General features: G+C 33.9%; 2 protein-coding genes across 9 annotated transcripts; one reads left to right on the forward strand and one right to left on the reverse strand.

Annotated features, from left to right (window-relative positions):
• Positions 1-46: 46 nt before the first annotated feature.
• On the forward strand, positions 47-5,868 carry LOC105830747 (bifunctional 3'-phosphoadenosine 5'-phosphosulfate synthase). Of its 4 annotated transcripts, none has more exons than XM_036291156.1 (7): positions 47-1,430; positions 3,085-3,253; positions 3,321-3,888; positions 3,976-4,410; positions 4,565-4,774; positions 5,010-5,292; positions 5,688-5,868. In XM_036291156.1, the coding sequence occupies exons 1-7, from the start codon at positions 1,235-1,237 to the stop codon at positions 5,783-5,785; spliced, it is 1,959 nt and encodes a 652-aa protein (XP_036147049.1). In that variant the 5' UTR covers positions 47-1,234; the 3' UTR covers positions 5,786-5,868. The 4 variants fall into 4 exon arrangements, with proteins under 4 accessions (XP_036147049.1, XP_036147050.1, XP_012525727.1 ...); XM_036291157.1 differs by having other exon boundaries at positions 1,291-2,064; positions 5,688-5,822; XM_012670273.3 differs by having other exon boundaries at positions 1,291-2,064; positions 3,085-3,888; positions 5,688-5,822.
• Positions 5,869-9,921: 4,053 nt separating this feature from the next.
• Positions 9,922-20,398, reverse strand: LOC105830749. 5 transcript variants are annotated; one of them, XM_036291129.1, is made up of 10 exons: positions 19,970-20,398; positions 19,397-19,488; positions 18,810-19,332; positions 18,126-18,402; positions 17,209-17,978; positions 15,942-16,514; positions 14,575-15,700; positions 13,540-13,939; positions 11,393-11,813; positions 9,922-11,215 (listed from the first exon to the last, which is right to left on the reverse strand). In XM_036291129.1, exons 3-10 carry the CDS (start codon positions 19,122-19,124, stop codon positions 10,916-10,918), a joined length of 4,182 nt encoding a protein of 1,393 aa, XP_036147022.1. In that variant the 5' UTR covers positions 19,125-19,332; positions 19,397-19,488; positions 19,970-20,398; the 3' UTR covers positions 9,922-10,915. The 5 variants fall into 5 exon arrangements, with proteins under 5 accessions (XP_036147022.1, XP_036147023.1, XP_036147021.1 ...); XM_036291130.1 differs by having other exon boundaries at positions 20,003-20,397; XM_036291128.1 differs by having other exon boundaries at positions 19,397-19,810; positions 20,217-20,396.
• Between the last annotated feature and the right edge of the window lie 2,591 nt (positions 20,399-22,989).

Below are 22,989 nucleotides of genomic sequence, written 5' to 3' on the forward strand. Positions count from 1 at the left end.
AAATATTACATATAATAATTTCGTTGTTGATTTGTAATTTTCAATTCTTTATTTTTAATTAATTTATCAAAAACTGATGTATTTATATTGATTCTTTAATCAATCTAATTAATTCTAAAAGAAATATATTTTGATTAAATAAAATTATTAACAAATGATATAAATAGATATACACAACAACGTATATGAACGTGTGTATCCATGTATGCGCGCGTGCATGCGTGCATGCGTGCGTGCGTGTGTGTGTGTGTGTGTGTATGTAAAACTGAAAAAGTAATTAAGAATGTGTAGTTTAAATAATGAGTTGCAAACCATATACACATACATATGTATGGTCTGTCTGTCTGTCTGTGTATGTATGTGTAATTGATAGAGATTACCAATTAATCCTCAACAAATACATGTTTTGTTAATTTGATAGTCTTTAGTGGAAAGTCTTTAATTTAAAAAAATTGATTAAAGATGTGAAGAAATAACTTTTGAGATCCCGCCTTTTCCTCACAACTTATCTGCATTAAGAAGCAAATGTATATATTCCACTCGAGTACCCTTTTGAATAGTATATAATTCCTCAATTATTACCGTACATGTTTTAGCTTGTATTCCATGAAAATTTTAAATTTAAAAAAATTACTCAAAAAGCTATTTTTATACAGACATTACACATTCCAATAATTGTATCTTGATAGTTTTGTATCATTATTATCGTTATTAATATCATGATTTCCTTGTTATCAATTGATTACACTGTACGTGTTACACTGTAATATATATTTACATAGATCATAATATTACATAAAATCTCTCACAATAGTGTACAATAAAATTTATATGTAGCATTTCTCACATCATTTTCGAAATTATATTCAGATTCTTAATTATCTATTTTTTTCTGATATTCCATCAGCATGTGGTTTTGATTATGACGTTTGTGGCATGCATGCCTTTTAATTTAATATTTAGAAAATCTGCGAAAATATATACACAACCAATTTTGCAATGTAGAACAGGCACTTATGCCACTTATGTTTGTATCGACAACAATGCGAGAGATTCTTTGAGATTTTAAATGTGAACATTTTGACGTGAATTTTGTAATTTTCTTTCACAGACGATCACTTAATATATTAATTTGTAGCAAATAAAATGTTAAGATTTTTCTTTTTCACTGTACATGTTTAACAAGTCACAGCTTGACTGTGTTAAAGAATAAAATGTATTTTTATTCATACGTATGTCATGTATTTCACATATAAAATTTGTAAATATTTATACCTATGATTTCTCCACTGAAATAATACAACCGGAACGTGTGCAAGCGCCAGTGTCGCGATCCAGTAAAGAGGGTTCTTCTTTAACCCGATGGTTTTCTGTTCTTCTCAGGACACAGTACCACGACTTCACAGAATGTTGGAGTAACAATCATGGAGGTAAATTGTACTTCTTATAGTAAAGAGAGTCCTATGTCCTAAAGAGGTATCCTTATCCTTGTCACTTTTTGACTACGCATTCATAAACTTTTACAAGATTGTACAGTCACGAGAAAAAAAAATTTTCATACATCGATATATCTAATAATCGAAAATCGATAATTATCCGAATGTCGATATCGACTCAGATTTTTTGTCGGTAAGTAGGAAATCAATAATTTTTAAATCTGTTAATGCAACCCGACCATAACTGACCATAACCAACCGTCCACCACAGTCCCAATAATTAACCAGTAATCCCATTCCGAAACTCCCACTAATCTCAATTCACCTACGTGAACGCTTCGAACACAACTTGAACGCGACGGCTCGCAGATCACGAAGTGTCACGAATAGACGGAGCGCCATGGTGCGTGAGTGTGCTCGGGCTCGGAATCGCGGCATAGGTCACAACATGAAGCGCTCACGCTGCTCGCAAAACGTCATCCGTTATCACACTTTTCAGCTACGATCGCGTTTGACACAATTGCCACGTAATATGTGCTCGTAGACCTCATAGCTGTCAGTAACTATGATCATGTCATCAAGTAACGCTGAGCAGGGTGTCACACCGCCACCGAATAAAAAAATGATGGTATGTGTGATATTACTTGTTTCTCCTCGTGCAATATGAAATTTAAGAAATATAATGAAACAAGATACTCGACATTCGGTTTCATACAAAGTATACACAATATTAAACTATGGACCTATTCGCTTTAACTCGATATTTCCTGCTGTGTTCCAGAGTATACGTGTCAGAAGTAGGAGCAAGCAGGTTTCAAGATTTTTAATTCAAGATTTTTATTGTTGATTATGTTGTTGAGCGCATTATGAGAATAATAGGATGTTCTTTGAGAGAACAAGAATATCTTGTTTGTCTAGCTGAAAGTCTAATATCTAATTTTATTTTGAAATGTATATATTCTTTATGTAAAAGTTTTACTTTTGAAAATCTGAACTATAATAATTGCTTTTCATTGCTTTCGTATTAATTATCTTGGAAATTGACATAATCATGAAAATAGATAAGATTAGATAAACAATGTTTTTTCACACATATACACACACACACACACACACACAGCATGAGATATACAAGATTGTGCATATACTCATGTGATGAGATCTTGTTTCTACAGTTAAGAAAAGTTGTATTAATAAAAATACTAAAAAAAATGTAATTGTAAGAAATTTATGTAAATACAAAAATATAAAGTTGAAAGTGATAATATTTTGATTGTCCTGAAAATTCCTACATCTAGGGAAACAAAACTGACAGATTCAATAAGATTTTAAGCAGAACATATTGAAACTTTAATTTATTCCTCAGCAAAATCAAGTTTTGCCGAAATATCCAGAAAAGAAAACATTAGGAATACAAACGGTCCAAAATTAAAAATAAAACTTGCTGCGTGCAGCATTAACATTTTACAATTAGATTTTCTTACATGTTCATTTTCATCGTTCCCAAAGATTCACACGTTTGTTAATCAGATAAGAGTGCAAATGCGTATAAATTCGTACGATTATAAAAGGTTTCTGAAAGAAGACTGTTGGAGGTATGTCATGAAAATTAACAAACTGTTGAAACTAAATTAGAATATTGTTTTAGATCTGCGCGAACGTGTCGGAACAACCGCATCACGTATCCAGAGTGAAACGAGGGCAAGCGATTGGCAGTATTCGGGGCTTTCGAGGTTGCACGGTATGGTTGACTGGTCTCTCTGGTGCTGGCAAGACATCCATCGCATTCCAGATGGAAGCCATCTTGGTGAACCATGGTATTGCCGCCTACGGCCTAGACGGCGACAATATCAGGAGCGGTCTAAACCGCAATTTGTCTTTCAGCAAACAAGATAGGAAAGAAAACATTCAAAGAGTGGCTGAAGTAGCAAAGCTCTTTGCTGATAGTGGACAAATTTGTCTCTGCAGCTTTGTATCACCGTTCGAAGAGGATAGACAAATGGCAAGGCAGATTCATAAAGAAGCTGACTTGCTCTTCTTCGAGGTGTTCGTAGATACACCCTTGCACATTTGCGAAGCTCGCGACACTAAAGGCCTTTACAAGAAAGCGCGACAGGGTACTATTAAAGGTTTCACCGGTATCGATCAAACGTACGAGAGGCCCACGAAACCTGATTTAATAGTCAAGACTGAGAATTGCACTCCTGAAGAGTCGGCCTCGACTGTAATTGAACTTTTAGAGAAGCACCACATCATTCCACAGCTTGGAAAATCGTCAGATCTAATCAAGGAGCTCTTTGTACCGGATTCTAGGCTAACTGCCACGAAAATGGAAGCGGAAACTCTGCAGGACATGGAAATCGATCAATTGGACGTACAATGGTTGCAAGTGCTTGCGGAAGGTTGGGCGGCACCTTTGACTGGATTTATGCGGGAACATGAATATCTTCAGGTATTCTCGCTCCCAGATATCAGCACGCGATATATCCATAGGATATTTGAACGTTGTTTATATTGTCGTAACTTGTCTTCTTCGTAGGCCCAACACTTGCGGTGTTTGCTCAAAAACGGCAAAGAGGTGAACCAATCAATACCAATTGTTCTCGCGATAAGCACGCGTGATAAGAATCGCTTAGAAAACTCTCTCGCTGTAACCTTGAGGCATAAGGAGAAAGCTTTGGCCATCCTACGAAGACCAGAATTTTATTTCCATCGAAAAGAAGAACGTTGCAGTTGGCAGTTTGGGACTAATAACATAGGACATCCCTATGTTAGAATGATTTATGATTCTGGTGATTGGCTGATGGGCGGCGATCTCGAAGTATTGGAGAGAATTAAATGGCACGATGGGCTCGACAAGTACAGGCTCACTCCAAATGAGATCCATGCCAAATGTCGGAAAATGAAGGCTGACGCTGTATTTGCCTTCCAACTAAGAAATCCTATTCACAATGGACATGTGCTGCTTATGCAGGTATGCCGCTTTTTCGAGGCAGGAATCTCGTCAGTCGCATTTCTGTCGAGAGAACAAACTTGTCTGAAAAAAAAGTGTTACACGATAAGTCGCACCTTATCAATCTGCACGTCGAGATAATGCACATGGAATGATAACTACATTTGTTGCAAAGGATACAAAGAGACGATTGTTGGAGGAGCGTGGTTTCAAAAACCCTGTGCTGCTGCTGCATCCACTAGGTGGCTGGACGAAAGAAGATGATGTGTCCCTGTACACCAGGATCCTGCAGCATAAAGCCGTTCTGGACGACGGTGTGCTGGATGCTAATTCTACGTTATTAGCCATCTTTCCCAGCCCGATGATGTATGCTGGACCAATCGAGGTAAAAATAATAACCAGGACCTTACCTTACTTTCAGAAAGAGAGAGTGAGCAAATGAGTGAATGAATGAATTCAATAATTTTACTTTTAGTTTTGCCAAATGGTAAATTTAACTTTGTCTTTGTATTATAGCAAATGCTTATTTGACAATATATTTTTATTTATTTCTCTCATATTATACTTGGCAGCTAGATCTCTCGAGTAACATATAAACACGATCATCTTTACACCTGCAGGTGCAATGGCACGCAAAAGCTAGGATGAACGCTGGCGCCAATTTCTACATTGTAGGTAGGGATCCTGCTGGTATACCACATCCAAACAAGGATGCCACGCCTGACGGCAATCTGTATGATCCCACTCACGGTGCAAGGGTACTTTCCATGGCCCGAGGCCTTCATAATCTCGAGATTATTCCCTTCATAGTCGCTGCATATGACAAGCGGAATGGTAAGATGGCGTTCTTCGAACCCGAACGGAAGCAAGACTTTGAATTTATTTCGGGAACAAAAATGCGAGGTGAGTACTTGATTTATAAACGTAGAAGTTGAGCGCAAATTTCAATATTTTATAAAATAATATATACGAACAAAATACAAATAAAATTATGGATAAGTAAAAGTGAAGTTAAACAAAACGCGGATACATATTAATATAATAATATAAAAATAAAATATGTAAACATATAAAAGCAAAGATAAAATAAAGATTTTTTATCTAATTTGATCTTTATCTATGTTTCATGATTGATATTGTAGAATTAAATGTACAGATTACTTCAATAAATAATTTTGCCGCATGTTTCTTTCAATACATTTAAAAAAAAATTATCAAATTCTATAATGTTAAAACTTGCAAGTTTAAAAGTTTTGTAACGGTCCAGTATTAATAATCATAATATTTTGTTCTTGCAGGATTAGCAAAGATTGGTCAAAGTCCCCCAGATGGTTTCATGGCACCTAAAGCATGGCAAGTACTCGTGCAATACTATCAAAATCTCGACAAGAATTAAATTTTAACTCACTAACAAGTAACAAATGTTTAATTTATAAACAATTTTAAGTGGACTTTAATAAACTTTAATTTGAGTTTTAACTATTGATATATCTACAACAGTACATTTAAAAAGTCAAGAAGATCCTTTCTCTCGTTCTCTCTTTCATTATTTCTGTTCCTATTGCCTGTTACTTGGCATTATGTTTAGGCCCTTACACTTTCTAAGGCCCGGTTCCACAACTCACGGTTAAATTAATTGGCCGATTATTCCATTATTCTTACTTAGGTCCCATTTCACCAACTTCGGTTACCTTAATCGTCCGGTTATTCCATTGGAATTGACCAATCGTATTTGTCGTTAAGCAAAATTAACGTATGCGATTGGTCATTTCCAATAGAATAACCGTCCGGTTAAGGTAACCAGAGTTCATGAAGTCGGCTCTTATTGCACTAGTACAGCAGTGCAGGAATAAAAAACAAACCTAAAATGACATAAGCATAGCATAAGAGCTCTAGGCCAATAAACATCTTACGTATATTAATATGGCGACTATGCTGAGAACTGATTGGTTCAACGGTCTTATGCTATGCTTATGCAGCTTATGGGCCCCCGCACAGACTTCTGCATAACACGAAATGCATAATGCATAAGAGAATTAACCAATCAGAGGTCTTTATTTCTACCTGGGCTCCTGCACAGACTTTTGCATAATGCATAACATAAATACATAAGAAATTTGATTGATTGAATTTCTTATGCACTTTGCTCATGGGCCAATCAATTTGCTTATGTACATACGTTATGCGTTATGTAAAAGTCTGTGCGGCGGCTCTAAGGGCCTAAACACAATGCCAGGCAACAGGCAATAGGAACAGGGCAGCAATCATGTAACTTTTTCCTTAAAACGGAAACGTGAAAAGTGAAAAGTTTTATGTAACTATCTCTTTCTATTGTGTTGAATAGAAAGAGACAGTAACTTGAAACTTTTCACTTTTCACGTTTCCGCCCTAGGGGAAAAATTACATGATCGATACCCAGAAATAATGAAAGAGAGAAAGGATCTTTTTCTCTCTTTCTCTCTTTCTTTATTTCCTATTCCTACTGCCTGTTGCCTGGCATTGTGTGATGGTCTTAATTCTCTCATACGTCATGCAGAAGTCTATGCGGCGGCCATAGACCTTATAGATATGGACCGGCAATTGCCTACAGTTTGTGTATAGAAAACAGTGTCCAGAAGAGGTGCGAGAGAGAAACAGACTTTTTAGTACTTCTTTCTCTAAAGTTACCGGAAATAACTATCGTGCATGTCAGCGCAACATGCATACATATGTATATACATATATATATACACATATATAAGTTAAAACACGTGACTGAACGTGATCAGAACGTATCCCAATCATTGGATTTCAATGTATAATATGTGCAAGCATGCGCGAAATATATTTTCGGACTCTTTAGAGAGAGAATGGACACGGTTTCGCTGGTATTGCCAGTCCATATCTGTAAGGTCTATGCCCTTTACTAAGAGACGCGACAATCCTGAATTCTGAAACAAAATGGCGACGATGTATATAGCAAACTGCGTATATATGTATACATACTGCGTATATAATTGATTGTAATTGTAATTGTGATTGAACGTTTAAAGTCATAAATAAGTTTTAACTCATAAATAAGTAAGGCTGTAAAACAAAAAAAAACATTAAAACAAAACATTTAATAAAACATTTAATTATTTTTATGAAATGGAAGTAATTTTTCGAAGATATAGACCGATATTCATAGTCGGGTCTTATATTAATTTAAGATCATCTTAAGTACTGTCTTAAGATGCCATCAACCAATCACAGAGCCGTATTAGCATCTTAAGACATTGCTTGAGACGATCTTGAAATAAGATTTGACTATAAATACCGGCCATATTCCTTATTTAAATAACAAACTGTAATTTAATTAAATTTTTCACTTAGAAAATATCTCATGTCCGATGTGACTCATTACAAAATTGTCATGGCTTATTTGATAAAATAATGAAATATTTTATTCGATTTTGAACTAAAATTTTGTGTAAAAAACAATCAATGTTTAAAAAAGCAGTATATAGCAGTAAGACTATGGCAATGCATTCTATTGTTAAATAATAAACTATCTTGTAATGTTACAATGTACTGTTTTGTATCTTTGCCCTTTTCCATATTTTACCGCGCGCTAATAATATTTAAAATGGGAATATTACAGTTGATTGGTTCGGCCATATTGTTTCACAGCCAATGAAAACATATACAGAATTGTCGCGTCTCTTATGCCCGATTTCTTCACCCGATAAAGTTATCCGGAGTATATCAAGTTTAAATATCAAGTTTAACCAACCACGTGCATAGTCTGGTAGTTTATTTCTTGGATAATTTTAACCGCAAGATAACTGGACGTGAAGAAATCGGGCATTAGTAAAAGGTTTCTACCCTATGTTATTTTGTGTGTGATAGCCCTAAGGCTAAGGGCTATCACACACAAAATGACATAAGCTGCATAAATATATATATAGCATAAGAGCTCTAGGCCAATAAGCATCTTATGTATATCTAATATCAATATGGCGACTTTATGCTGGGAACTGATTGGCTGAACGGTCTTATGCTATGCATATGCAGGTTATGCCATTTCGTGTGCGATGGCCCTAAGGCCAGATCTACAATAGGTGTAGTAAGCCTTAAGCCCTAAGGAATTAACCAATTATATTCGTTTATTCTTCTCACATTCAATTATAATTGATCAGTTTCTTATAGCATAATTAAGGCTTACTACACCTATTGTAGATCCGGACTAAGGCCGGACAATAGGTGTAGTAAGCCTTATGCCTTAAGAATCTGACCAATTATAATTGAATGTGAAAAGAATAATCGAATATAATTGGTTAATTCCTCATGGCTTAAAGCTTACTACACCTATTGTAGATCCGGCCTAATACGCGATAATTAGTAACGAATCTAATATCAACACACATGTATATATAAATGTTTAGTTTCAGTCGTCGGAATGCTAAACAAATGCAGATGTACATAACATACGTACTGTTATAAATCGATTGTCTTCAATTTTCTTTTAGCTTTAAAATTTATTTTGTTATAAACAATGTAATTATAATAACGAGATTTCTTTTATGTTGTACATTTGATTATGTGTGTTCCCATCTAATTTTTAAAATAATTTCTGATACATCTTTTATATATGTGCGCGCGCGCGCGTTTCATATATTAATATTCTTAAATAACATGTAATCACCTTCCTAAAAATATGCACTGTACTTAACTCTCTCCTTTTCTTTCAATTTTACATCTGTTAAAAATACAAACTTTTCTCAAAAAATTAAAATTAGATATTATAGATTTTCATATGGTTTTCTTTTTAGAAATCATTAATTTTTATTTCGTAAAAGTGAGAGTACGTTTAAATAACGATATAACAGGGGAAAAACATAAATTTTCTTATCACATTATATCTCATCCGAGACTTAACATGTAAAAGCTGAGTTTGTTACCTGGACTATCTAAAATATAATAAACATTAACATATTGTATGTGTGTGTGCGTGTGTGTGCACGCACGCACGCGCGCGCGCGCACACCACACACACACACACACACACACACACACACACACACACGCGCGGCGTACTAAGTGCTTTTTTTTTAGCTGTTATGTATTTAAAGTGTTATGTATTAAGTATTTATTACATGTTTTATGTATTTAAGGTGAATTAATAATATATCTAAAAGGATTCAAAAAGATAAGCAAAATTTGAAGGAAATTGAAAGCGTAGCAAGAATATTTAATCCTATTAATATATTAGAATTATTTTTTTAACTAATTTCCTGCACTTAAAAGAAATTGATGAGCAAATGTACACAAGGTTTTAAATAAAATAAGAGGCAATAAGTATAGTTAACAGAAACAGATTTTGATGGATGTTTTTTATAATAGCATCAGATGCAGACATTTTACCTTTTATGTTTTTTACTCAAAATGTATTGAAAGAAAAAATTCCAATAATAATGATAATAATTATATTAATAATGATAAAGATGATATTAATGTTTTTCTTTTAGTTTTTCATTCTAAAAAAAAACGAATTCAAAGAAAGTGCAGAACATAGAGAATAAACTAGTGGTTTATTACGCGAAAAAATCTAATACAATCTTTATAAAGATTGATGTAAGATAATGATACAGAATGATTTATTTAATGCACATACGTACGCACAATCTTACTAATTTTCACTGATTTATACAAGGTAGTTTACATAGTATATCGCGCAATTTTACAAAAACAAACACTTTCAAGAGTCTTCGTTTCTTTTCCACAGTCTTGCACTTTTCCTTTCAATGGGAAATCTCTCGTAATTTTCAATTTTTTAATTTTATCTTTCTTCCTGCACCTACTTCATCAAATTTTTTACAAGTTCTGCACAATAATAAGTGCTTTTGAGAACTTTTGTTTTTCTTTCTTCTGTTAAAAATTCCGATTTTCCAGTTTCTTCTTTGTTATTATCTTAATCTTTTTTTTTCTTTGTAATTTTACAATCTACTATTTTCATATACAATAGTGCAATATTTGAACTATTTATTTGTAAGAACATTTCCAGAACGCTTATTCAACAAGTTTTCATCATTTTTGTTCTTTCTTTGTGATAGTCTGTTATCATTTTCTTTGTATTAGTGTGTAATTTGAAAAAAAAAGAATAAATTTTACAAAATATCCTGTGCTAAATATGTAAATTATGGATATAAAAGTTAAGTCTTTTTTATAATTTCTTCTAAATTAGGACTACATGAGAACTGAAAAATGAAGACTTTTCGTTGAAAATACAAAATCACATGAAGTCTTCTAAGAAATTCTATGAACTATGATTATATAAAGTTATATCTATTTATATAATATGTATACAATAAAAATATAAGAAATGTCAATTTCTTATATTGCGTAATTTCTAAAAATCAAAATCCCATCTTTGATATTGTGACATTATTTACGTGATTTCAATCTTTTTGCAGTCAAAGAGATTAAACCAAAAACTTAAAGATTCAAGAATCTTTTATGTTGAATTTACTGAATTTATTGAAAATTCTGCTGAGAAAAATCGAATCTAATTATTGTACATGATTGAGGCAGTCGCGAGATTAACTTCGTTTTCAGACAAATCAGGCAGGGACAGCACCACTGGCATCACTGGTATCACTTGAATCTCCCCCGAATTCTTCCGTTGTAACTGCATGACAGTAGTGCCAGATTGCAGAATATCATTCGTCATTATCTCATCTGTTATGATCTCTGCGCCAGACTCTATGTTATCAGCCGTAACCTCCTCCGTATACACATTGGAATCCTCCATGTTCATGATTACTTCGGTAGCTTCCGATGCTTCTCTTGAATTTTCTTCGTATTCCTGAAAGAAATTGAAAAATCAATGAGATTCAGCCGTTAGCCAATGGCATAATAATAACATTATAATATAATAATTTAACAATCCAGTGTCTTGAACAACAATATTATCTGCTCTTCCTGATAATATTGTTGTAATGGAGAAATTTGAAAATAAAGAACTATTAAACAAAATCCTTACCTGCTCGTAAACCTCTCCGTATTCCTCTTGACCTTCAAATTTGACAATCTGCTCTTGTTCGAATTTGACCATCTGTTCATCCGAAAATTTCTCATCATATTGTCCTTCCTGCTGTTCCTCGTATTGCTCTTCGGTAAGCTGAATGTCCTGTTGACTCGTCGTATCCTTGAATGAACTCTGCTCGGGCTCGGATCCCGAAGTATCCCCGGTTTGGCGCGTCTTTGATTTAACATTTCTCCCAGGTACGATACGCTTAAAACCTGAACCACCGAGGCTCTCGTGACGACGTTCGTGCTTGTTTTTGTCACCGAGATATTTGAAGCGTTGGCGGCACACGCTGCACGAATATGGGCGTTCATTGGTATGCGTGCGCTCGTGACAAACGAGAGCACTCACTTGCTTACATCGCCAAGGACAATACCTGAAAAATATCGAATAAACAATAAATAGATAATTATGTAATAATATGTAAATAAAACAAGTAGTATAGATTTCCAACTTTTCAATTTCGGTACGCAAGCGACCCCCTTGAACCGTTATCAAACCATACTCGATAAGAATTGGAAGATTTTCTAGTTCAATGCGTAATAGTAATTAAAATGTATTTTTATCATTTCAAAAATAACTTTGCTTCTATCTCTAATGAAATATATTCCTTAAGATATATATACAAATAACGGTTTAATAAGTTAGCTCAAATTAAGAAATTGATAAAATTTCTGAAATATTAATTTTTAACAATGTAGAGGAAAAGGAGGTAAGATGATGAATCGCCAATTTTTCTAAACTAATAACCCGGTGATGAACTCGTTAAAGACTTTAGATAATAATAGATTATCTGTTGTAGTTTGGTTTCAATCGGTCCACAAAAGTGAATAATATAATAAGAAATGTGTTTTAGGTACCCATGCGTAACTTTTTGGCACTTGTTTATGTGGAATAACGTAATTATAGTAAATAATTTCGATTTTTTAATAAAATCATGATATAGTATAGTTAAAAACGCACATACTAATGCATTCATATTTTTTATTTCTCACAGTGTAATATTTTTATTAAATAAATAAGTGAATACCATGATTGTGGGTAAGATGGCGGATAACGCCAGATGACGCATTTATATTTGCAGATTATGTTCTGCAATGAATGTAATTGCATTAATGTTATGCAAATTAAATTTGTAATTTGTGATACTGGTTATACTAGTAATCTGTAAGTAAATTTTATCATATGCAATTTATTGATTACATTATTTTTTAAAATATTAAAAAAAAATAAAGTAGTTGTACTATTAATATAATATATTGTTAAATAAATAAGAAAATTGATATTTATATAGATAAACAATAGATAAGTTACAATGTCACTTAATTTGACTGTTTTCGCTACTTGAAAGTTATCTTACACATGGCGGATTCGGTTGGGTGCACCAGTGCGCCCTCGTTTAGCGTTTCGTATTCTATTGGCTTGTATTCAGAATGGGAAAAACTAAACTGCACTAAACGAGGACGCACTCAGTGCGCACTAGTGCGCACTGGTGCATCCAACCGAATTCGCCAATACACATAGGGGGCAAGATGACGAAATTGACACGTTCTTTAAAAAATCAAAATTTCTTAAAATTCTAATAAACAGCTTTTAATTTTTATGGTGAATACAAAAGGCTTAAGTAAATCTAAAAAAAAGATCATTATTTTTACACCATCTCAGAAATTAGGAAAAATCGACAAACTTTAAAGTCGTCATTTTACCCCCCTTTCCTCTATATTTTGCAGAAAATATTACTTGAATTTGTGAATATTTCAAAAATAAGACCATCCTTAGATGTAAAAGTTCTTGTACAAGAATTAATTTTTTGCTAGAGAGGTGCAATAATAAATATATAATATAAAGTAATTGATGTTTATTAATTTTAATAATTCTATTAATTTAACCTTTTTATGTAGTAAATTGTTATTTCAATCTTTAAAATTAAAATTGCTGAATAAAATAAAAATGTAAAGCAAATAAATTAATAAAATTTACTATTTAGGTGTGACAAATGACATAATCAAATACCTTATATTTCTTAATTTCATAATTCCGTAGGGATTTATTTTCGTCATTTGGAAAAATTACAAATTGCTTTATTAAAATAATCTATTTACCTGCATTGCAAAGGTCTCTCGTCGCTGTGTCGATTTTGATGATGCTTAATCAGCTGGATCTTTGTCTTGAGGTTGAAACCGCAGATCTCACAGGTATATGGTCTTTCCTCGGAATGAGAGATCATGTGAGTCTTTAGCCTTAATTGGTTGACGAATCGTTTTGGACAGTGAGGGCATGCTAAGGTGCCCTCGAGACGATTGTGTACAACCATCATATGATGACGCAAACGCACTTCAGATGTGAAAATAGCTTCGCAGTCGGTGCACTTCAACGGGTCCTTCTCCACATGTGTATTTTTTATATGTGTGCGAAGAATTAGCTCTGTCTTAAAAGTCTTGTTGCAATGATAACAGGAAACTCGTTTTTTTTCAAGTAGACCAGACTCATCACGGGTAACACCTACGAGAGAAATTGTTAATTATCGTTTGTGTGTGTGTGTGTGTGTGTGTGTGTGTGTCGCGTATAAATAGTGAAAAAAACGCTACAAATATGATCTAGTAAGCAAAGAACATCAATCTTTTAAAACATTGATTTTATGGATTTTGACATTTTTTAAGTGTTTTAGAATTATTACTCTATAACATAATATTCTTAAACATTATAATTACAGTGTAGAAATATTATTTTTAATGTTCTATTCAAATATTTTTCATAATAACGATGTATACAACATTAGAAATTACAGATTAGAAAACATTACATATTATAAAATATCATTGTAGTGTTAATGATATGTTACTTATTGAGGATAGTATGACAAATAGTAGAAATTTTTTTGTTATATTGAAAATTCTATTTTATCGTAAAAATTATTTTTAATATCTTTTATTTTTTGATGTATGTATATATACTATTTGAATAAATTTCCGGCTAATATTTTTTCATAATTTTAAATAAAATGTTCTAATAATAATATCATCCCATAAAGTATGACACAATGAATAAAATAACAAACTAGAACACGGAAATGTATCAGATTTTGGTTAACAAGGTTTAGAGGTTTAAAAATCATTTAGCAGCATCCTCCAGCATACCTGGCATCAACTCGTTATGAATATGCGACATGTGCCACTCGAGCGATCTTGTTGAAATCATTGATCTGTTACAAATATGACACGTATACTGTCTTCCATCTTTGTGTTCTCTGTTTCTGTGAATCACCAAAGTCGAATGATTCGGAAACTTTTCCCCACAAACTTGACAGGAACATTCTTTCAAGCCTCTACTACCAGTTTTTTCGTGCACTCTCATATGCAGCCTCAAACCATCCCTCCGATTAAATCCAACGCCACAGGTATCGCAACGATACTGCCTTTGATCTTCGTGAATTCTGACATGTTGCTTCAAAGTCGAACTATTTTTAAACATTTTATCGCAATGTGGACATTGAATACTATAAGCTTTGTGTGTGTGCATGTGTTTCGATAAACTGTAAAATGGTACCAATTTCCTGCAAACTTGACATTCTCTCTTATTTCCAACTGGTTGATGCTTTCTAATTCTATGATGTCTCAAGCTCGCAGGATTTTTAAAATCCGCACCGCAATCTTCACAAAGATACGCTCTTAGAGTTGTATGAACAGATTTTAAATGAAAGCTCAACTTTTGTTTAAAAGCAAATTTTTTTGGACATTTTGGACACTGATAAATCTTTTCCAAACTTGTGTGTTGCGTTTTTAAGTGCTGATCCAGGGTTCCTTGGTGTTTGAATCTTTCCCCGCAAACCTCGCAAAGTTGACCGTACAGAGCATCAATATGTTTTTGCTCATGTTGACGTTTTTTTCCTCTTGAATCCAGATGTATATCGCAATACTTGCAAATTAATTTTCTCACACAAATTACGTTATGATTTCTTTTCGCTTTATTGGTTTGAAATTCTTCTCCGCAGTCGTCGCAACAATGAAAGATACGGTAGTCGTGAGATTTGAGATGTTCCTCGAGAACATCGCGGTTGGAGAAAATTTCGGAACAGTAATCGCATTCTAAATAACATTCTTCGGAAAGAGGATCAATAGGAAGTTGAGTGTTGATAAGATCTGGGAGTGATTTAGGGACCGACTTTAAAATGGTGGAGAATTGATCTTCGTAAAGAGAGATTATGTCTTCGTCCTTAAGGCGAGTAAGAACGATTTTACGCTGCTTCAAGTATTCTTGGAATTCCTAGAATGCAGAAAAAAGAAACTGAGCGAGAAAATAGAAATAATAAACTTAAATAAATTAAATACAAATTTAATTCAATTTTCAATTAGAAAATTCAGTTAGAAATATAAATAATTGTACGAATTGTATGGGATGAGACAGTGATTCAAGCAGAGTCTTCCATACAATTGACAAAAGAAAAATAATTAAAAAGAAACAAAATTGAAGCTTTAATAGTGTTTTATATTGAAATTTTACTTACCTGTATCTTTTCCTTTTCCCCCAAAACTTTTGTCAATTTCTCCAAATTTCCTTCACTATATGATTCGTCTAGTTCTTTTTGTAAACTTTCTTTTTTCCGCTTTGTCTCTTCCCATTTTAGTTTCGATCTCGATAACTTTGAGAGATGTTTCTCTGTATTATCATTGACTTTTTCTTCATTTTCGTCAACCCTGTCATCATCTATGTTCTCTCGCTTCTCCTTCTTCTCCTTTTCCTCCAACTCTCTCTTGCTATCCATATCTTTCAAAACTGTCATTTCTTCTTTTACTCTTTCCAAATTTGACTTAGCAGAAATTTCCTCTACCTGCACTTCTTTTTGCATTTCATTCACGGTGAACGTTATTACTGACTGACCTCCAAGGACTTTTTCTCGTTTCTTTTTATATTCTTCAATTTGTTCCTCAATTATTTGTTGCTCGCGAGCATCAGGACGTCGAGATGAGAAATCCTTCGATGTAATTGTTTCATAACGTTTGAGGAAACGCTCAACAGGCTTGAGATCAGCGGGAGTTACTGCACGCTTTGCTTCCACGGGTTTGTCCATTTTCTTGACCTGAAAGAAGTTTCAATCAGATCAGTAATTATATATCGTATTTAAAAACACAGAAAAAAATAATGGGATTTGAGTAAACATAAATTAAATTAAAATAAAATTAAACAATGAGAAAGGAAAAAATATAAAACAGAGAGATAAAGATTAAGAGTAAAGTGAAATAAAGATATAAATAGGTATAATTTATAGTTTAACAAGAAAGCACTCAATTTTTGTTAATTTTACAGAAATACAATGAAACTAATCGATAATAAGGTATGAATGTACAATTCATGTAAAAATAAGTGTAAAAAGAAAAAATAATTGGGTAATAGTATATTGTGTAACATGTGTGGCGAGTTATTATTGCCCGTAAGTGTGAAAAGTGGACGCACGAGTCTTTGGCTCATGCATTCATCCGTACGAGTGGGCAATAGCAGATCTGTGAATGTTGCACATATTTTTTATTACCTGTATGTCGAAGTATAGTCCTTGAGTGTGAATTGACAAGAAAAGTCATCACTTTCAATGCACAGGTAGCAAAAGAAATTGTGTGTGTGTGTGTGTGTGTGTCCTTGGTAATAAAATATAAAAAATAAAGTGAAAATATCAAAACTAACAAAAGCAAAATTCTATAAAAAATTTTATCAAATTTGAATTGATTTGATACAATTTTCAACAATTTTCTCTCTTAAAATTATTTGCTCATATATACCTTTACCAAAAGAATCTCGTTTGGCTTAGATCCCTTCACAGTTACATACATAATTCCATCTTCTTCTTCTGGACTATTTACATTCAAAAAATTGTTTGTCTCTAGCTTTTGTATCTTGTGCTCCTTTACTACAGCATCCTCCCCTTCATTCATTGTCGTTACTGTTGACATTACCAGTTTTCTTTTCAAAATGTTAGGTTGTCTCATTCCTTCTTTCTGATTTTCTCCGTCACCCTCTGATGTCTGAGAGGCTCCAGATTTTATGGAAACTCCCTCCTCACTTTTTTCCACTCTCACATAAGACTTTGCCGCCATATCATATTTGTAAACAGTTGCTGGAGATCTTGAAGAGTCGTCGTCGTTGTCATCGTCGTCGTCGTCGTCGTCGTCGTCGTCGTCGTCGTCGTCGTCGTCGTCGTCGTCTTCTTCTTCTTCTTCATCCAAGAGTGCGGGGTCTTCAGGATCAAATTCTTCAATAGATTCTTCATCTTCTCCCTCTGCCACTTCCTCGAATATCCCTCCGCCTATCTCTATCATTTGTTCCTCCTTTTCCTTCTCCTCGTTATTTTTTTCTTTCTCCTTCTCTTCCTTTTCCTCCTTGTTCTCCTTTTCAGAATTTATCTTTAATTCATTTTTCAATGAAAAAATAGCACAGATTTTGGGAACAGAGCAGTCTGCTTGATTTCCAGTTGTTTGATTTTCATGTTTCGTTGACAATGAAGATAGATTTTGTTGGATTGTAGAAGATAATTGATATTCCTGCTTTGCTTCTGAAAAAAAAAAAAAAATTATCTTTAAAAATTGTAAGAGGTATAAGTAGCATTCTATCAAACTAGTTACAAAATAAATCCATGTATAATATACAATTATTTTCTATAAATTGACATATGTAAAAAAAAGCGTGGGAAAAAGAGTACCTAAACAAGATGATTGTTTCATTTCATTTGTTGTCAAAGTTGACTTGTCGGTCAATGTTTCTGTTCTCGTGACATTATCAGTCGTAAGATTGACATGGATAGATTTAAGTTTTATCTCAGCTTTTTTTATCTGCATAAAAAATTTATAACTTATTCTAAGATCGCAGATGCAATCCATGCACATTTGTGTAGAAAGGCTATCATAGGGATTCACTTCGAGATGCTTAATTTGCTGACTTAATCGCAATTTAATGCCTTTCTCACTAAATATGTCCACCTATAACACATGAAATCATCAATCGTGAAGCAGCTGCAACACGACTGATATAACTGATATAATAATAACTAAAGGTAACCAGTAATAATCACGTCTACTGCAGATCAAATGAGTATTTATGTAAATAGAATTCCTGGCAATGATTATCGATAATAAACATTAAAGTTAACAGATTAAGTTAAACCCACACTAATATACAAATAAAATAAATTTGATAGTTCAAATTTTTAGCTTTTAGCTCAAAACAATTCTATATAATAATACTTCTTTTCAATTTTAATTATTTGGTTTTTATCTACTTATTCATACTTTATTTAATCCATTTATTTTATTATATCCTCTTTTATTTAAAAATAAATTCAAACTGAGATTAATCATTTAAAAGAAAATATATATAAAGCATATACCAAGGGGACTTTTAAACCAGCGCAAGTGCGACAGTATTTTCTCAGTTCTTGCCGTGTCTTTTCAAAAATGGATGTATCACTCTGCTGTGACTTGCTATTACTTAAAGACGAGATCCTTGTTAACTCGTTCAAACTCTCAGTATTCTGTAGACGAACACGCGGCGCAATCTTTTTCAGCTCATCAATATCTCGAATCTGACCCATGATAGAAGTTTTGGATATCTTGCTAATAGCACCATTGGTGCCATTGTTGGCATGTTGAGGTTTTGATTCACTGTAATTGTGATCACGCTTGTTGACTTCAGGATTCGGCATCTTCTCCTTTTCTTCTTGTTTTTTTACGATCACTTATACTTTTTCTCTAACACATAGCAACATTCATAATTGTGTATCCAATATTTTCTACTTCTTTTCTCAAGATCAAGAGATGACAAAGTTTCATGAGTGAATCGCTAAGTGAATACACAGTGCGAGACCACTCCGTATATCTATACACAAGCTGTATATATCTGAGTTTATATATCTGAAACATTTTTAACAATTAGATACCTTTTACCTATCAAAATGTTTATGACAAAATAAATTACCTTTAATCATCAAAGAATCTAGTGTTGATTACAGCGTTTCTATCCATAATTCTTACTATATAATTGCTTTCTCCTTTGAACACATGTTGCAACTTTGAAACAATCAAATTCCAGTAAAATCATTAATACTACGGTAAATGTTTCATTTTGAGAACAGTATTAGTTGTATATTAAATCTGTATACTTTTATGTGGATTACTATACAAATGTATATAGAAAATAAGACTAAACAAAATTTATTTTTCTGCAAGTTTAATTACAAACTTCAAACTTGCCAAGATGTTCGTCAATCAATCTCGCGGCAAAGAATCAATCTCTATCTGTCTCTCTGTCTCTCTCTCTCTCTCTCTTACTCCCCTCTCTCACTCATTCTCTCTTCGCTGCTACTGCGTGTGTGTATATATGTTCCCCTCTCTCCCAGAATAAAATGTATACATTATAATAATCTGTTGAAATTCTAATGCAAGGTCTATAATGTCAGCAAGAGTAATGGAGTAAGGAATAAGAGTAACAATTGATCAATTAAAAACCGGGAGTAAACAAAATGGGCAAATCTCATTTCATATTTCTTACTTCTACTCCATTACTCCTGCTGACATTATAGACCTTGCATCAGGTTAATGCTGTGAAGTAATATTAACATAAAACGTCAATGACGGCTAGCAATTTTTAAATTGATTCAGTATCCCGTAGAAGGATTGAATAACTAAATCAAAGTTTAGAGATCAGGTTAGGTATGGATTCATTTGTCAAACGAAACCAAGCTCAACAGACTCAACCTCAAAGCTGCCGAACTGGCGAAGCAGAGAGACATGCTCACCAGCGTTCCGTACAAAATCCGTTGCACCTCGGCCAACTTCGACGTAAAGCCGACGATAATAATCTCGTCTCCTACGAGAGGAAACTCTGAATTCACGATATATACGTGATATACTTGACCACGAACAGTAAGTGCCAGATGGCGCGTGCAAATGGCGGCCGTTGAAATAATGAGCGCGTTCGACGTGGTTCGACAGATAATTTACGCTCGAAGCCAATTCGTTGAATTTAAAGATAAGAACCAATCCAATTTAACTGGTACTTATAGAATGCTAAAATTAAAAATGTACAGTAGCATAATCTCCTCAGGGGCTCGATTCTTGAATTCATTCGCAAGAAAACGTATGCGCAAATACCCGCTCTAACAGAAAAGTTGCAAGTTTATTGGTTAAAAGTCATACGATAGCCAATAAATTTTCAACTTTTCTGTAAGAACAGAATTTGCGAATACGTTTCTCTTGCAAATGAATTCAAGAATCGAGCCCCTGGGGCTCGATTCTTGAATTCATTCGCAAGGAAACGTATGCGCAAATACCCGCTCTAACAGAAAAGTTGCAAGTTTATTGGTTGAAAGCCATACGATAGCCAATAAATTTTCAACTTTTCTGTAAGAACAGAATTTGCGAATACGTTTCTCTTGCGAATGAATTCAAGAATCGGGGCCCTGATCTGAATCAGTGACAATTTCTGTTACAATTACCCATTGAGAGGAAATCTTTTCATGTCCCAAAAAAATTAAGTTTAATAGTTGCCTAGTTTACACCGAGTACACTGCGTGATATATGTAACATATCTTATATAGGGTACTTTCCAGCTATTAGCGTTTTCGACCGGCCTGGGTTAATCACTCCGGGAGCGATTAATGACGTCATAAGGCCAATCACAGCCATTCTTTTAAAGAGAAGGGAATAACTGTGATTGGCCAGTTCTAAATTAAGGAAAAAAACCTGAAACGGGTTAACCCAGCACCGGTCGAAAACGCCATATGAAACATTGGGCCTGGGGCTCTATTCTTGAATTCATTCGCAAGAGAAACGTATTCGCAAATTCTGATCTTACAGAAAAGTTGGAAATTTATTGGCTATCGTATGGCTATTAACCAATAAACTTACAACTTTCTGTTAGAGCGAGTATTTGCGTATACGTTTCTCTTGCGAATGACTTCAAGAATCGAGCCCCAGTTCTTTTTAGTTGAACTGATGCAATAAGTTAAAGTGAATCAAATATATTTTTTCTCATTTTAACTTGTTGCACCAGTTGCAGTAGTGCAGCGATAAGAGGTTTGTTTTTTATTTCTGCACTGCTGCACTAGTGCAATAAGTTAGTAGTGCAGCAGTGCAGAAATAAAAAACAAACCTAAAGGCCTAAACACAATACCAGGCAACAGACAATAGGAACAGAGGCTCTATTCTTGAATTCATTCGCAAGAGAAACGTATTCGCAAATTCTGATCTTACAGAAAAGTTGGAAATTTATTGGCTATCGTATGGCTATTAACCAATAAACTTACAACTTTCTGTTAGAGCGAGTATTTGCGTATACGTTTCTCTTGCAAATGACTTCAAGAATCGGGCCCCAAAAATAATAACCTTGTTTGTTTTGTCTGGGTCTACTCGGAGCAAACCCAAGCAGACCAACGCACTCTAAGGCCGGATCTACAATAGGTATAGTAAGCTTTAAGCTCTAAGGAATTAACCAATTATATTCGTTTATTCTTCTCACATTCAATTATAATTGGCCAGTTTCTTATGGCATAAGGCTTACTACATCTATTGTAGATCCGGGCTAATAGGTTGATTCCGATGACGCCAACCTATTAGAGTGCGTTGGTCTGCTTGGGTTTGCTCCGAGTAGATCCAGAACAGACAAAACGAACAAAAAGAACTTTAGATTCTTCGCTAGAATCTTCAACAACTATTTTTAAAATTGTTTCAAATAAAAACTTCTTTTGCATATTTTCTCCCATATTTTTAAGTTATCTTGCTGTTACTGTTAGCACACAAATACCGTTCCAATTTGAAAACCGTATTCTCACTATCAGCATATAATGCTTAAGCCCATTTCTACCAACGTAGATTAACTTTAATCTCAGATTAACTTACTCTTTATCTCTTTCTAATTTTTGGAATTATAGAATGAGATAACAAGTAAATTAAACCGAGATTAAAGTTAATCTACGTTGGTAGAAATAGGCCTTATTGAAATAGCCTTGGGCCCGGTTTCACCAACCCGAGTTAATCTAATCGGTCGATTATTTTGGGTTATTCCATTGGAATTGACCAATCGTATTTGTTAATTTTATTTAAGACAAATACGATTGGTCAATTCCAATGGAATAACCTAAAATAATCGACCGATTAAATTAACTCGCGTTGGTGAAACCGGGCCTTGTTCGTTTTGTCTGTTCTGGGGTTGCTCCGAGTAGACCCAAAACAGACAAAACAGGGCTGCGTTCCGTTTCAATGCATGCCCTAGTTTACACCGAGTACTTGGTACGCGTATCAAGTAGTGAATTTAAGCTGATCAGCCAATGATTAAACACATTCACTAGTTATTTACTATTTGATACGCGTACCAAGTGCTCGGTGTAAACTAGAGCTATGATGCGCATAATGCATTGTTCATCCTTGTTTAACGTTTGACAAACAACAAGGATGAACGATGCATCATGCGTATCATGCGTGAAACGGAACGCACCCCAGACAATACTATTGGAACGTAATTGGTAGTATGAGTTTGTGACGTCATGCTTGCAGTGCTGACAGCAATTTTGA

The sequence above is a fragment of the Monomorium pharaonis genome, chromosome 8, assembly GCF_013373865.1.
Source record: "Monomorium pharaonis isolate MP-MQ-018 chromosome 8, ASM1337386v2, whole genome shotgun sequence".
Lineage (NCBI taxonomy): Eukaryota > Metazoa > Arthropoda > Insecta > Hymenoptera > Formicidae > Monomorium > Monomorium pharaonis.